Source organism: Muscardinus avellanarius, assembly GCF_963383645.1.
Source record: "Muscardinus avellanarius genome assembly, chromosome: 5".
Taxonomy (NCBI): Eukaryota; Metazoa; Chordata; class Mammalia; order Rodentia; family Gliridae; genus Muscardinus; species Muscardinus avellanarius.
The window spans coordinates 79756595-79771229 of NC_137790.1; the positions used below are offsets into that span (position 1 = coordinate 79756595).

Genomic DNA, 14635 nt, shown 5'->3' on the forward strand with positions numbered 1-14635 from the left:
ACCATAAACTCCAAGTGCCTAATCAATGGAACTTCTTTTATTAGCACCTGCAATTTCACCAGTGCCTCTAAGCACAGATTTTTTTTTTTTTAACTCCAATGGGTGGGTCGATGTTATGTTCCAAACACACTGTATCTTGCCTAAGTAATGAGTATGTCCTATGATTCACTAGCCATGACTTTACACAGTAGGGGGTTATGGACATGTTAAATTTAAATAATAAATTTGCAAATGAAGTCTTTTAAAAATATTCTAGAAAGATTGTTTCAAAGAATAATGTTCAGATACCTTTGCAAAAGTGAGTAGCAGTCTGGCAGTATTGAAGTACCAGATATAAAACATGAGTCTTTGGTTGAGTTCCAGTTCTTGCAGATTATAACCTCTGACAAACCATTACATGGGTTTTCCAAAATTTTATTCATTTAAGAAATGATAAGGGAGACAGTAATTTTGAAGGCTATTGCTTTAATTGACTCCAATTCTTTTTTACATTTTTTATTTGGTGCATTGTAATTATGCATCATACTGGAGTTTAGAGTGATAAGAACATACACGCATATGACTCTTGGAGCACTTTCCTTTGGACCTCCCTTCTCCTCCTCATATATGTCTTTGTGATTGGAATTGGTAATTTTATATATGTATGTATCATTATTTCAACTGTTAAATTCTTTACATCTCTGTCCTCCCTCTTCCCTCACATAAACCCCCTCCAGCACTCTGAAAGTCTCAAGACTTTTAATTCTAGACTTGTAATTCAAAAAGTCTCTAGAGACTCCACTGAAGTCTCTATTCTTCTATCGGATGTTACTGTTGTTTCTCAACTTCAGTCTTGCTTCCACATATAAGAGAAAACATAAAATTATTTTTTGAGACAGCGCTAATCTAGCTTAGCATAACATTTTGGAGTTCCATTAATTTTTCTACAGATGAGATAATTTTATTCTTTATGGCTGAGTAAAATCCCATTGTGTGCATATACCATAGTTTTGTATTACATTCATCTGTTGATGGACACCTAGACTGGTTCCATAATTCAGCTGGTCCATAATTCAATTCTTAATAGTCATACTCTAACATTTTTTGTATATACAGTTTTTTATGTTAAAAGTTCTCAAAATCAAATACACTGGCAAAAAATTTCCATCTGGGGACTGATTCTTTGGCTTTTGTTTTTATAGACTGTCCTTAGTCACCTGGAATTGTTATAACAGTTGCAAACTAAGGTAAACTTCACACAAGGGAAGCTGCCTTATTTCCATAAAGGAGCTTTGTATTTTTTTTAAATCTTCAGAACTCTTCTGAACCTGAAAAATAAACCAGTCCAAACCACCTTGAAAAAGGTCAGAACCCAATGCTGAGTGGGGACATTTGAGATCAATTCTTCACAGCTATTAGCCTACTCTTTTCTTCTGTAATTAATAGGGAGCCCTTGTATATTTGTATTAGACCCTTTAATCCAAGGGTTGCTAAATGTTTTACAAACATTAATTAACTCAATTAAACTTCACATCACTACCTTGAGGCAGGTAATTCCTCTTGGGGATATCACATCTTTGCTTGCTATGGTATGGTCCACAAAGTATATATTAGCATACAAGTCTTGTAATTAATAATAACAGCAAAACTTTGAGTTTAGATAATGTTCTATGACTAAACATCTCAAGTCCTTTACAAATATTAGATCTGTGTCATGAGGACTGGAGAAAAGGACTGAGCCAGCTTGTTGGCAATGACAAAGCAGAAATACTGTATTCATTTCAGATCCCACTCCATGCTGAGGACGCATGACCTTGAACAGTTCTTCGTGACCCCTTTATGACTCAGTTCCTAAAGCTTTCAAATGGGGGCAATAATATTACTCACCTCCCTACTTCACAGAGATGTTGCAAGGAATAATGTTTGTAATATGCTGTGGAGTTCTCAGATGAAAGATGGAAATTAATATATGATGAAATATTATTACTACTTATCTTCACTCCATCTAAATGGGTTCAGTAAGAGAAATATCAGCATTCTCACACACCTAGCAGGGAAGCCAGTACTGCCATTATTTCTATTTAAGATCTACTGCAGACACCCAAGAACTGAGAAGTACTAAGAGCAGCAGACACGCTCTTGGAATAAATAGAAGAAAGAGATACAAAATGAGCAGAGAAGTAGCAAATTATTTATTCCCTATCCCCCCATCTCAGTTGGGATAGAATATTTTTTTTGTGTGTGTGGTCCCAGATATATTTTATGTTTTATTTGCAAACAGGGTCTCAGTAAGTTGCCGAGAGCCTCACTAAGTAGCTGAGGCTGGCTTCGAACTTGCATGATCCTCCTGTCTCAGCCTCCCAAGTGCAGGGATTACAAGTGTGCGCCACCACGCCTGGCCCTAGTTGGGATAGAATATTTGAGAAGAAATGAGTACAGAGACAAAATTAGAATGACTGAAGCAACTTTTACTCTTGGCCATTCCTCTCAATTCTAAGTCATCAGCCATGTATATGAGTCATAGTCCCTAGAACGAGGTTGGTTGCCTCTGCTCTCAGTCTTTTTGGTCAATAATGTTTCCCCCATCCATCTGCATTTATTCAAGCCAGCCTTGAACTGACTCCCTACCTTCACAAAGCCTCCTGAGCCAACTGTCTTCTCAAGTTTTCACTGTCACTCCTGTGAAATTAGCACATGTTTTGAAATTTATATTTTGGTGTTGATCTTGTTCCCACAACTGACTTTACTCTTTCAGATCATTTGTGTGTGTGTGTGTGTGTGTGTGTGTGTGTGTGTGTGTGTGTGTGTGTGTGTACATGTTCCTGGAGATGAAATCTCAGGGCGTTCTATCTCTGAGCTACACTCCTTACCCTATTTTATTTTTTATTTTCAAACAGGTTCTCACTAAATTGTGGAGGGCCTCACTAAGTTGTTGAGGCTGGCTGCAAACCTGTGATCAAACAAGTACTAGGATTAAACAAGAAGTACTAGGATTAAAAAAGTGTGCCACTATGCCCAGCCCCCAGTCATTTTTAATTTTTGTTTTGAAACAGGGTCTTGTCAGGTTTCTGAGAGTCTTGCTAAGTTGCTGAAACTGGCCTCAAACCTGCAATCCTCCTGTCTCAGGCTCCCAAGTACTGGGATTACAGGCATGTATCACTATGCCTAGTTTTCCAGGTTATTCTGTATGAGTCTTTATTCTTTAGCTACTACAGATCTTAACGCATGGAGTTCAATCAAATAAATGTGAATGAATGAATGAATGAATGAAATATGTCAGCAAAATGTCAAAATCAGACTTCCGACCATATCAAATCTACATTTACTATTCTCACATGCATGCCAGACACGTCCTGTGAGGCCCATGTAGTGCACAGTAGAAATATTAAACATACAAAATGAAGGGAAAGAGAGGCTGGTTTAAAGAACAATTTTTACATAATGTTCCAAAGGGAAATAGAAGATTCAACGTGGAAAGTTGAAACTATCTTTATGCCTACAATACCACACAGAAGGACTAAGTCCCTTTAGCATCTGCACAGGCGACGCCTCCTATCATGTGACAGCATGGGCCGCTCAGGAGAAATGCACATACATATGTTATCATGGCTTATCATGATAAGCTCAGACTCAGGCCTGGCATAGGAGGCCTCCATGGAATGGCCGTCACCCATCGTGTTCCTTGCTGCATTCCCCTGCCCCCTTTTTGTTTACCTGCTCCTTGCCAGCAGCAGAGAGGAGGGACCGACTCTGAACAGAGCTGTGCGGTTCTCCCGCCCATAGCTCCAGGGATCCATTGCTTCACATGCTCTTTCCTATGTCTGGGCTCCGGCATCTCCATCTACTGAAGACTTCCTCCACAAAGGGGCTTTCCTGGTCATAAAAGTGCAAGGTCCCTTGCAGTGCACTTTGAGTGTGCCTAAACAAACCTGTAGCGGTGGTATTAGTCTAGTAACTAGAGTCCCGGCTGAGGGAGCTGCATTGCCTGGGTCTGAATACTCATTTTGTCATTAACCAATTGTCTGAATTTAGACAAGTTACTTATTTTCTGCACCTGTGCTTCCTTGTCTGCTAAGTGGGGATGACCATGATTATACCAGCCACAGAGGCTGTTGCACAGGTCGTGTTCCATGGTGTATGGAAAATGCCAAGAAGGCCTCATGCATGGAAGTGTGCAGTGTGAGTTCTTGGCTTTCCCATATTACCTTGCCTTGTTTCAGGATGCTCTGCTGTTCGTGGAGTAGCAGTGCTAAGGGAGAGGACACATAGTGCCCAGGAGTCAGGCACCACAAACCAAACTTGGAAGTGTACAATTGGAATCCCTAAGAGACCCGAGGAAACTCTGTACTGAAGAATTCTCAGTTCTGCTAGATCATGGTGTTGAACATAATTTTTCTATGAGTGCTCTATTTTTATTTTAAACAAAAGCTTCTGATGATTCTAAGGACTTATTTTCCTGTGCAAATTTCACTTAAGTATTGTTAACAGCACAACCTAATTCATTTTCTGGGTAAGTTCACGTGCAGTTTCTTCTCTGGCTCCTAATCAGTTGCTCACTCATTTTAACCCCTCATGGTGTACGAGTTGCTAAGTGTATTTGGGATTCCAGCCAGATGGAAGCAGTACTAGTATAGCCAGCTGGAGCCAGGAGATTGTAATGTGATTCTCTCCCCTGCCCACCAGCACTGGTTGAGTTTTACCACTTCACTTACTAACATTCAAAAGTTAAGATGAAGTTTGAAGTCTTGTTTTATTTTTTTCTCTGTTAAATATATTAAATGGCTGACTACTATAGCTGTAAAGCACTCTCTTACTATTTTTGGGGTATAATTTTTAATAAAAAGTTTATTTCCATAATTTTTTTTACCACTTTAAAGTATACAATTCAGTGAATTTTAGTATATTTACCAAGTTTTGAATCTCTGAAAAATTCCAGGTCATTTTGTCAACTAAAAAATTGAAACTCCATAGTTCTTATATGTTTGTTTTGTGATAAAATATTTTTATTCGATTTGATTAAATTGTGCTTATAATTTTTGGAAAATCAGAGGTATATATATATACATATATGTATCTAGGCATACATATATGCATGTTTGTAATTAATATTACAATGAGTTTGCTTAGCTCACTTTTTGTTTACTTTATACTTTATCATTTGCTCAAGGTCACCCACACATATCTGTATGCATAAATTCACACACACACACACACACACACACACACACACACACACACACACACACCTTGGTCTTTTGGGGTTACTTACTTGTGTTAGGTTGGAGATACCAGTGCTAACAGTTGTATTTAGCTTGAAGGATAGTAAATGGACCCAATGAAAGTAAAAATAATTCTCTTTTATTGAACACCTGCTATTTCCCAGGAACTGTTCCTCAAAACAGCTTCAGAGAGAGAGGTTCTGTTATCATCATCTTTATTTTACATGTGAGCAAATAGAGGCTTATGAAGTTTATGCATCTTGCCATACCCCAGGGTGGCATAGCTACCACCTGATAAAGGCCAAATTTGAACCCAGGGTCTCCCAAATTAGAAAACATGCCCTTAACTACTATGCTCTGCAATTGCTGTTAAATTGGACATCTGGTCTAATAACACCAACAGCACTTGGTCGGCGCTGTACAACATGTTTTCACAAGTATCATTCCATTCATTTTATATTCCTGCCAGATGTCACCAGATGAGGAGAGCCAGTTTCTGTAGGTTAAATGATCACACAGCAAGACCAGTGCAGACGAACAGCTGAAATCCAGAGGCAAAGTAAGTCTGTGCTTCTCTCTACCACATCTGGAACTACTCACAGCTGTCTTAGGCTTATGTTGTACGTTTCTGAATAAAACCCCACCTTTTACCATACTTGCTTGTGTGTTTGAATCTCTACATCAGGTTGAGGGTAGTAAATATGACTTGCTTTATCTGCATAGTCCTTGTGCTCAAATGATGCCTATTACATAGCTTGTGAATAAACTAAAAACAAGGAGTATTGTATAGTCACTTGACTATTTTTATCTCTAAACATCTTTAAGAGTTTAAATGCCCATATTTGAGTGGCAGGAGACTACATAGAATAGTCTTTTCCTACATGTTCTTCAAAAAGTAAATTTAATTCCACATACACAATAAAATATTTTTGCACGCACGAGGAAGTACAATTATGAATACCTTTTTGAGAGAGATTAGTGACAATTTGTGCTTTTTGTAAGCAAAATGAATGAGGGTACTACTAAAAACGTACAGATTGGGGTTTTCATTAAGCAATCTGCAGGTTGGGTAGCCTCCCCCACCCCCAGTTTCTCGGCTCCAGTGAAAGAGGCAGAAACCTGGGAGTTCTCCCGCTTGCTCCTCGGAAGGGTCCTGCCAACTCCGCATTGTCCTGTTGGATTTGCAGTCAGATGTCTGAGGCTGCCAGGCACTGGGCCGGCAATGAGTCCTTTCCCTGTAAGTTGGGCACAAAAAGATCGGCATGGGAGCAGCCTCCTTCCAGACAGCTGCTCTGCGCGAATGCAGTAAGCAAGGAGCAGCCAGAAATTCTTTCTAGCAGAGGGTGACTCGTGGGAGGAGTTCAGTCTGCTAAGTATTGTCATTTGCTGAGAGGTGTGTGCTCCAGAAGCAGTTTTAACCTGGAGGATCATTAACTCTTTCAGTCATTTGGGGCAGCGGCGGTGGCTCGGAGAGTTCCTCGTTCCTCATCCTGGACGAGTCTGCTCAGGAGGGTCAGGGAGGAGTGAACACTTGTTCATGGGGGACCACTTTGAGAAGGGCCAGCACGCTTTGCTCAATGAAGGCGAAGAGAATGAGATGGTAAGATTCTAGCCACGTTCGTTCATTCCTCTCTTCCCGTCCTGTTCCCTTTCCCCAGCCTCTGAGATGCACACAATCGCTGCTGGACACACACACACACACACACACACACACACACACACACACACACACACTTTCTGCACTTTGACTCTGGGGTTACACAAGAAAAGGTGATGGCCAAGGTACCTTTCTGTCCCTCAAATGTAACCTCTGACAGTAGAAATTTGCTAGAATGAAAATATTGTGTTCATTTTATCAGGAATGCTTTCTTTTAAAAATAAAACAGAAAGGGAGAGAAGCACAATGCCACTTGATAATTTGTTTTTTGAACCTCATCAGTATAGCAAGTTCTGTGCAAAACTTCTAATACTCCTAGGGGTGAGGAGCAGGGTGTTCCCTCAGACTAAGAAATGTGTCAACAGTGAAGCAGCACCGGGGCTGGGTGTCTGACCTTGTCTTCTCACGTGTCCCATTTGTGAGACTGCTGGACAAGGAAGATGGACAAAATATTAACAGTTATCAGCCTACATGTCTTTCTGTTTACTTTTTAAAATTTACTTGTAGCTCCCTAGTTTCAAAAATTGGTTACAGAAAACTTTCTGTGGTCCATGGTCTCTTTTATTTTAGATATGTTCCCATCTTGGGAACTGTAGAAAAATCAAAGATTACTCTGTTCTTGCTGAATTTAAAGTTATTTTCTCAATTACAGTGTAATCAAGAGCGAGTTAGAAATGTGTACTTCCACTTAATAAGGTCTTTCTGCTAATTGTGTAAGCATAGTTTTTTCTTTTAATGCCGGTAATGATGTAATTAAAATGTTAAAGTGTGATGCTCTCATCCTCTAATAGCATTTTATTTTCCTGGAATTAATATATAAATAACAAACCCCAAAGATATTTACTTAAAATGTTTTCTTGGCTAATTGCTTGAGCCCTGACTATTAAATTCTTTGTTCCAAAACTGGTCTTTCAAGTCTAATCTGCTTACCTGTTCCTATAGCAACAACATTTTTTTGGACCTTCAAGAGTAGATCCTTTTTTCAATCAAAGCTGAAAAATTATAAAAACATAAAAGGCACCTACATCAGATGGCGTTAACCATATCCTCACTTCTTTCAGATTTGACTGCTAAGTGACAACTGCCTTCAAATCCCTAACCAGTGTCACCAGACATGACTTTCTAGTCCCACTTTGGATAGCCTCCTCGTTTCCCCAAAGTGTTTTCCTGAGAGAAATATATTCTGTTTTTCTCAATATTAATTTGAAACTTTTATTTTCATCTTGCACTCTCTCCCCAGAAGACAGGGACTCTTTCTCTTATAATGGTGTGTTCTTTCTCCCTCCCTCATTTGCAAACATACCCATTCTTTTCCTGGATGCTCATTTCTGCTCCTCCACAATTTGTCTTAGAAGCATCACTAAGGATCATCTATTTTCCAGAAAACATTCATAGTTCTCAGAAAACAACTACCTCTTCCCTTGCTTAACAAAGCAATTTTGCCAATAGCTCGTCTTTAGAACGGCACCACCGAGGGCATTGGGGTGTCCACCTGGTTTTGTATGCAGCTGCAAGACCAGCGTGGAGAGGGCTTTTGCTGCAGAGAGGGACACAGTGTCTCTTGGTAAGGAGTCCTTTGGCTGGCTGGCTCAGCAGAGGCTCAGCATTAGTATGCACTTGGAGCTTCCCTTCTGTTCTGCCTGTGGAAGTCTGGCCACCTTCCTGTTGCTGCGTCTAACACCGTGCCCGTTTCTACTCACTCCTCTGCCCCTAACACAGAGCAGTGAGGTTTAAAAATGATCACGATAGCTGACAAATATTCCACACATTTTTATACTGTGTTGGAGTTTATGAAGTATTTTCCTGGCCAGTAAGTAATTTAGTTTTCACTATGACTTTGCAAGGTAGGTACTATGATTCCTTTCTTAAAGATGGGGAAACTGGCTGGGCATGGTGATATTTGCCTATAATATCAGTACCTGAGAGGCTGAGACAGGAGGATCACAGGTCTGTGACCAACCTTGGCAACTTAGCCAGGTCCTCAGTAACTTAGTGAGATCCTGTTTCCAAGTTAAAAAAAAAATAAAGTAGGGCCAGCAGTGAGGCTCAGAGATAGGACTAAGACCCTGGGTTTAGTCCCCTGGAATTCTACTCAGCAATAAAGAACAAAATCATGTCATTCACAAGAAGATGGAAAGACCTGGAGAACATTATGTTGAGTGAGATCAGCCAAGCCCAGAAAGAGAAGGGACATATGTTTTCTCTAATATGCTCAAACTAGGGAGTATTAGGGATACCAGAGAACTCCAGATAATGGAGGGGAAACCTCAGCAAAGCTAGAGAGGAAGGGTAGGAGAGGAAGAAGGCTGAAGTTGATTAATGGAGAAGCTATATTCAAATATGTGTATAAGTGTGAATGTAGCATGGTCAACCTGGACATGGAGGAGGGTGGAGCGGGGAGGGGGGAGGACACCAAGTACAGTGTGAATGTATGACATTGTCAATATGATCCACATTATGATGTGAAACTATAGTATACCAATAAAAAACAAAAATATATAAATATAATATAATAATAAATACAATATATATGGAAATGCACTTGAAAATCTACCCAAGATTGGATCAGCCAATAAGTGGAGGAGCTGAAGCATCACATGGGGTTTAAGTTGAAAGCTCTGTGTCTCTGGATCTGAATGTAGCTTATTGATACCTTTTCAGTTCTTTCTGAGGACACTGTGCTCTTAACAGAACACATGTCACCAAAGCTTGAAACAAAGTATAGAGAACATCTGATCTCCTTAGAGTACTTAGGATCTATTTTTCCTCTGATTTCCAGGTCAATTACTTTTAGGAAGCCAATATTGTCATCTAAAAATTCATAATACCATTTACATTTACATTTCTTGCTTTGTGAATACCCTCGGGCTTGGACATTTCGCAAAGTAAGAAAGAAAAGGAAGGGAAGAGAAGGAAGTGAAGGTTCATCCAGGTTGCTTCTGAAAGGCCTCAATTAGGAGATGCCCATACCCCAATGTGATGAAGTGAAATTACAATGCATCCAATTAAAAAAAGTAGGCGATGCACAGAGAGAAGGTACAGTGACCAGCCAGAGGCCTGGTTCTCACGGTGGGCTAGTTACTTGACTGTTTATAGCCCTCATTTTCTTATCTAACAGATAGGAGTGGTCTTTCTTATTTTACCTGTCTCACAGACTCTTAGGAGGATCAACTGAGATAATTTATATGGAGGTGTTTTGAGAAGTAATAAGTTTAGAAACTTGTGAGCTGTTATTGTCTAAAAAATGGTAGGGGGAGTTAAGGCTTGATTAGCCAATTGAATGAATACTGTTCTACAAAATGAGGTCATCTCTTCTCATTAAATAATAACAAGAGGAATATATATTTTGTTCTCTATATAGAACATTTATAAAAGGAGAAGCACTGAGTTACCTAATACCTGCCTTGTAGTGCTCATTTGTGGAAAACATTCATCTTAGAATTCAGTTTCTTTTATTTGTAAAGAAAGAATATTAGACTGCCTGGGAATTCAAATCGCTTTGAATTCTGATGTTACTTATTTTTGTTTTGAAGGACTTAGAATAATCAATGTTCATTTCCTCATACCATGACTGAACAAAGATGTCATTATTTTATTGATACAAACATTTATTACATTAATGAAATGATTATGGGGACATGTTTTGTTCCAGCAAAACTTGTTTCAAAAGTAATGTCCCAGCCGGGCGTGGTGGCGCATGCTTGTAATTCCCACACTTGGGAGGCGGAGACAGGAGAATCACACAGGTTCGAAGTCAGCCACGCTGGCTTAAGGGACCCTGTTTCCAAATAAGGTCTGGGAGTGTAGCCCAGAGGTGAAGGGCTTCCAGGAACCCCAATACCACCCCCCCAAAAAAAAAGTAATGTCCCTTGATTTTTTTCTCTTAGGTTCTAGAAAATAAGGGGAATATTTCAATTATTTTTTATTATAAAAGTATCACATATTTACCATAAAAGGTTGAAATGACAAAGATATAAAAAATGGAATAGATACGATTCATAAGTTTACACCTGAATATGATCATCAGTATTTCTTATTGGTGACTTTTCTTCCAGGCCAATAATAATGCATACACAAAACTCACCACTTTCTAACTATTTTACTACATTTTAATATTATCTATATTCTTGCAATTATATTTGTTATATCTGTGTTATGGAAATACTGTGTAATGGTGCACAACTGCACATTTCTTTTTACAATTCTGTATTTAGTGATGTCACATTAGCAGCTGGAAGTGAATAATGTAGATAATAGGCCAGAAAAATCTGTAAATACTATGACAGAACTTCCATCCTTCCCCACTGGAAGGCCAACTGATAAATGCATGCCAAAATATCACTGAGAATACTGCCTCTTTATGACTTCCTTTCCCCCCATCTGTGCCCAAATACAATTTGGATATTATCTATTTGTTTGTACCATGCATCATGGCAAAATTAAATAAGATCAATCACAATACATACATATACTCACAAATATGTATCTTTAAATTAAGAATGGAATCATTCATCTGTGCTTGCATTATTTCTTTAATTTTGCAGTGCTGGGGATGGAACCCAGAGCCTTGGGTGTGCCAGGCAAGTGCTCTGCCAGTGTGCTATATCCCCACTCTAGTACTATATTTTTGAAAGCTGGATTTTTCATTATACCTAAAAATGTATTATGGACATATTTTCTTTTTGATAATTATAGTGCTGTAGAGCCATTTCAGTGTTTAAGTTGTAATTGGATAAATTGTGCTGTATTAACTCTTCCACTTTGTTTTGGCTGTGATGGACAACTTTGTATGCACATATTTGCATATTTCTCAGATTATTTCCTTAGGATAAAGGCCTAGAAAAATGTCTTGCTGCATTAAAGGGGGTGCATATCTTAAATTTGGATTGTTACATAATGACCAATTGCTTTCCAACCAAAAGGTTTGGTTGTAACAATTTGTACTTGAATATCAATCCTTTTTTGACAATAGCTACTTTTTCCTCCATATCTGTTCACATAGAACATTATCACTCTTTTTAACTTTGTCTCATTCAGTACATGAAAATGATGTTTTATGGTTGTATTATTTTTGCCTTTCCTTAATTGGAGGTTAAACAAATTTTTATTTATTGGCACTTACATTTTTTGCTAAAATCTCTTAATTTTGTTATTGAAATTATATCAGTTGGTGTTATGTTAAATGATTAACATGTGGATAGTTTTTGTTTTATTTAATTTTTTTGTGGTACTGAGGATTGAACCCTGGATGTTATACATCTGAGCAACACACCAACCCTATTTTATTTTTTATCTTGAAACAGGGTCTCATTAAGTTGCTGGGGAATCTCACTAAGTTGCTGAAGCTGGCCTTGAACTTGCGATCTTCTTTCTCAGATTCTCAAGTACTGGGATTACAGGCCCGTACTACTACTCTCAACTAACATGTTCATCATGCTTTAAAAGAATAGAAGGTGATTAACTTTATTTTTATTTTACTATGATGCATGCTGCAAACAAATGAATGATATCCATATATGATATTCTTGTTTTATTTGGGCATGTGTGGAGAAAAAAGAGAATTTACAAGGAAGTAATATGTTCAGTGGTGATGATTCAACATTAATTATATTAGTAATGATTCAACATTAATTATTTTAAATACTGAGCAACTAAAATTTAATGAATGTAGAAAAGCAAGAGACTTGTTTTGAACTTCCAGGTGATTTCTGAGAACCTAGCAAGAAATTAGTGCAGCAATGTGGCAGCAGGTGCTGTGTGGTCTCAGTGCCATTGGAAGCCTTGCGCCATCAGCATGAGCTAGGGACATTTGTCCTCACCAACTATTTGGCACACTCTGATAGCTGATGTTTGCCTTTTCTTCTCTAACACCCGGAGCCCAAGCACCTCCCCCACCTCAATAGCCACTCACTTGTTATGCTCCAACAGCACCTCGGAGCTGGTTGCCAATGTTAACCAGTGAACCCACAGATCTCATAGTGGAGGAATTGTGTTCGGGCTGAAACATTTTGTCAGTTGAAATGTTCAGGAAGCTGGGCCACTGGCCAAGGCTGATGTCTTTATTCTTGATTCATTGCTGCTGGACTCCCATGAAGTCAACTCATCTTTGGTATAAACTCTTGAGGAGTGAGATTTAATTGCTTTTGGAGGTCAGGGACCCTGCTTGATTTACCTTGACATGGTCTCCTCCTTTCCTTTTCTACCACCCTCAAAATTAAACACAGTACCTGGCACAAACCCTCAGCGCAGGTTCAATAGTGTAATTGCAAGCTCCATTAACCAGCAATTTTACACTTGGAGAAGAACAGGAATATAGCGGGGCTCAAAAGAAGAACTAGTCTGAGTAATTTAAAGACAAAGCTGAAAATGTTATGTTATTTATCTGGAATGGTCAATAATCTCATGAATTTGTCAATTGGCTCTTCTCTCCCTCAAGCATAAACAAAATTTATTTTTCAGAGTTAATTAGCCATATTGCACTATATTTTTCTCTGAGATATTTTATTCTATCCATTCATCCACTCATGTATGAACTCAAACAATATTTAACAAACCTTTACTCTGTGCCAGGAGGTCTCTGGGCTAACCAAGGAGGATTTTGAATGAATAATAAACAGCTTCTATTTTCAAGGAGATCACAGCTGAGTGGGCAAGACCAAGTACATAATTTGTGGGGCCTGGTACAAAATGAAAGTGAGGTGACTCTTGTTTAATAATTATTAAGACTTTCAGGACAGTGGTAGCAGTGCATTCAATTAAGTGTAGGGTCCTTTTGGGTACAGGGTCCTATGTGACTGCCCAGGTCAAATGCACATCATGAAGCTGTCCCTGCCAGTTGAGAAGCCAGGCTGCAAACATAATGAACATGTGCCACTGTGGCAGTTGTACATTCAGAGCTCTAGGAACATGGGAGAAGGAACGATTCAAATAAAGTAAACTTCAAGGGGAAATATGGCATTTAATTTTCCCAGGGGGGTAGGTAAGACTGTGAAGGACTTTGAAAGACATTCGAAAGGGTATAGATTTTATCCTTTCTAATGATTCCCAAGCATAGCTCTATAAAATAACAGTACTAGAATCAGGTTGGGAAATATATAAAAATAGATTCTTAGACGCCATTCTTGGCCTACTGAATCAGAATCTTGATGGTGAACCTAGACTTAATTAGAATATTTGTGATGCCAGCCTAGCTGATAAGGAAAGCCACTAGAAGATCTTAAACAAGAAATGACATGTAGAGTTTGCCTTTCCAAAGGAATGGGTGAGGCAGGTTGGTTGGAGGAAGAGATATCAGTGAGGAGGTGTTTGAAATAGTCCAGGTGAGAGGATCAGGACTAATCTGTAGCCTTTTCAAAGATGATTATGTGAAGAGAAAAAGATTTGAAAGATATTTAGAAGTTAGAATTAAAAAGACTTCATAATCCTTAGACTATAGAGTAAGAAAGAAGGGGTGAACAGGATGAATAGTTACTAAGGAAATCTCTAAGGTTCCTAGCTTGTCTGATGGAGGAAGATGCTGCTGCCATTTAATCCCATAGGGAAAAAGTGGGAACAAGTTGGGAGTGGGCATGGTAATAGTAATAGCAAATTTTGATGTCAATTTGTGCCAGGTATGGATTTAGAACTTTACATATAGTAATTTATTCAATACTTTCAGGAACTGTAGGAGCTTTGTTATTTTTCATGAATGAGGAAACTGAAGCATGTAACTGTTAAATTCCCAGGTGCATTTAGATAAGTTACAGAAAGCTGTGGCTTAAGTCCTTGCAGTAAACAGTAG

At 38.7% G+C, this 14635-nt stretch overlaps 1 protein-coding gene across 2 annotated transcripts in view; it reads left to right on the forward strand.

Annotated features, from left to right (window-relative positions):
* Positions 1–6735: 6735 nt before the first annotated feature.
* ATP13A4 (ATPase 13A4) overlaps positions 6736–14635 on the forward strand; it is a gene marked incomplete at both ends in the record, with an annotated part of 172667 nt that continues 164767 nt past the window's right edge. For both annotated transcript variants that reach the window (XM_080695812.1, XM_080695813.1), the window contains one exon: positions 6736–6798. In XM_080695812.1, coding sequence (XP_080551938.1) covers positions 6736–6798 — 63 coding nt within the window. The remainder of the gene's footprint in view (positions 6799–14635) is intronic.